Here is a 1,904-nt window from a genome sequence, read left to right on the forward strand (position 1 = left end):
GCAACTAAATATTTTGTGTGTATTCTAGTCCTGTCGTGTAAGCTGTAACTGTTTGAAAAGATGGCTCATGTGTTAATTTGAATTCATCAACCCACAACTAATGCTCTTAATCTTTATCTAGATATTCTTCTCATAATTCAATGCAAGACAAAACTAAGAGGTCTAGTATGCACTACAAATTTATTTAAAGTGCAAGTGTGAAAAATGTATGTGTCTCTATATTGAGGAAGAGGGGTAGAGGGAGGCAGGAAAAGAGGGAGATCCTCATTTGCAATTTGCCAACCAATTTACCAACAAAAAGGAAAGGAAAAAGAAAAGAGCAACTTTTCCACAGGCTTTATTTAGAACTTTTGGAACCTCTTCTTGGTACCAGGGGCAGAGGTGACCTTGAGTACGTTGTAACGAACTGTCTTGGAAAGAGGTCTGCACTCGCCCACTGTTACGATGTCACCTGGCCTTACGTCCCTACAAGAATACATGGAATTATTAATTCAACTGCTCTTCAAGTTAGCTCCACAGAAGCCCATTCATATCTCCAATTACAATTAATATCTGTTGCAACTGATATCAAGGCCCAACCAATAATGTGAGAGACCGGATCTAAGTTGACAATTTGTCTACCTGGACTCTACACTGCAATGCCTATGGAGACACAGCAGGAAAAATGCCAGGGTGCAACTTCAAAGCCCACAAAATTCTTACCTGAAGCAGGGCGAGATGTGGACAGACATGTTCTTATGCCTCTTCTCAAATCTGAAACCATTACAAAAAAATCTGAAATTTATACTTGCATTTGGGGCAATTTACCATTAAAAATTCATCTAACACTTTTAGGTTTCTAATGGTAAGGGTCAATTCACACTTTACTATTAATATGGGGTGATAAAACAGATTCAGCGCCAATTGCACATCCTAAATAACCTATTTAAAAACCTTACTGAAAAACCTACCGGTTGTACTTCTTGATGTAGTGCAAGTAATCACGACGGATAGTGATGGTGCGGTTCATCTTCATCTTCTGGACAACACCAGTCAAAATGCGGCCACGGATGGGGACATTGCCAGTGAATGGGCACTTCTTGTCAATGTAGGTACCATCAATAGCCTGCAGACAAGGGTAAAGAACAGGTTTATTACAAGAAAAAACACTATACTTGTACATCCAATTCATATAACTGAAGTATTTTGACTTATGCAGTATAGAGATAACAGTACATTACTTTAGCTATTTAAGCTTTCAAGCACAAAAAAGGCAGTAAGCAATTTTACTGTGTAAAATAAAATTACATTACTATTAACTACTTTCCTGAGTTTACTGCAGCTTCATAAGATATAAACTAGTAAAAGATATAAGAGGGAGGTGGGAGGGGTTATTTATTTATGGAAATAAATGACATTCTGAATTTAACATCTAAAATGGGGGAATAAAGACAATTATAAGACACAGAAGGGACTAGCAAGAAGGGAGGAAGAAATGAGAACAGGGGTGGTGGTTTAATCTTAAATTTGCTTTGTAACATCAATTCCATGCCAAGGCAAAAATGGGAACATTAATAGTCTGAAAAAAAAATATATAAAGCATTTAGCACTAATATACTTTAAAAACAGCTACATTAGTTTACTCTAATATATTCAACTATTAACCTATCACAAATAAAATTAAAGATTGTGTACAAAGTGATCTCAAATGTTCTCAAATAACAGTACACTAAATTAAGCACTGAATTGCATTTTAATTAATGAATTGAACTTAACACATACCTAAAAGGAGAAAGTGAGAATATTTATCAATTACTATAAATATAAGAGATTTAATGAAGAGCAATTGGTTTGAGATCACCCAGTTATATCAAGATGAATGCACTCTTATTTATGCCACCCTATTGTTAATAAATCAATGGGGC

The 1,904-nt window shown here is 35.5% G+C and overlaps 1 protein-coding gene across 2 annotated transcripts in view; it reads right to left on the bottom strand.

Moving 5' to 3' along the window:
• Positions 1 to 321: 321 nt before the first annotated feature.
• The window catches only part of LOC119590715 (40S ribosomal protein S11-like), a 6,534-nt gene continuing 4,951 nt past the window's right edge, over positions 322 to 1,904 (bottom strand). For both annotated transcript variants that reach the window (XM_037939404.1, XM_037939403.1), the window contains exons 3-5: positions 951 to 1,105; positions 703 to 753; positions 322 to 465 (exon numbers count right to left, since the gene is read on the bottom strand). In XM_037939404.1, the coding sequence (XP_037795332.1) occupies positions 342 to 465; positions 703 to 753; positions 951 to 1,105 (330 nt within the window). In that variant the 3' untranslated portion in view covers positions 322 to 341. The remainder of the gene's footprint in view (positions 466 to 702; positions 754 to 950; positions 1,106 to 1,904) is intronic.

The sequence above is a fragment of the Penaeus monodon genome, chromosome 27, assembly GCF_015228065.2.
Source record: "Penaeus monodon isolate SGIC_2016 chromosome 27, NSTDA_Pmon_1, whole genome shotgun sequence".
Lineage (NCBI taxonomy): Eukaryota > Metazoa > Arthropoda > Malacostraca > Decapoda > Penaeidae > Penaeus > Penaeus monodon.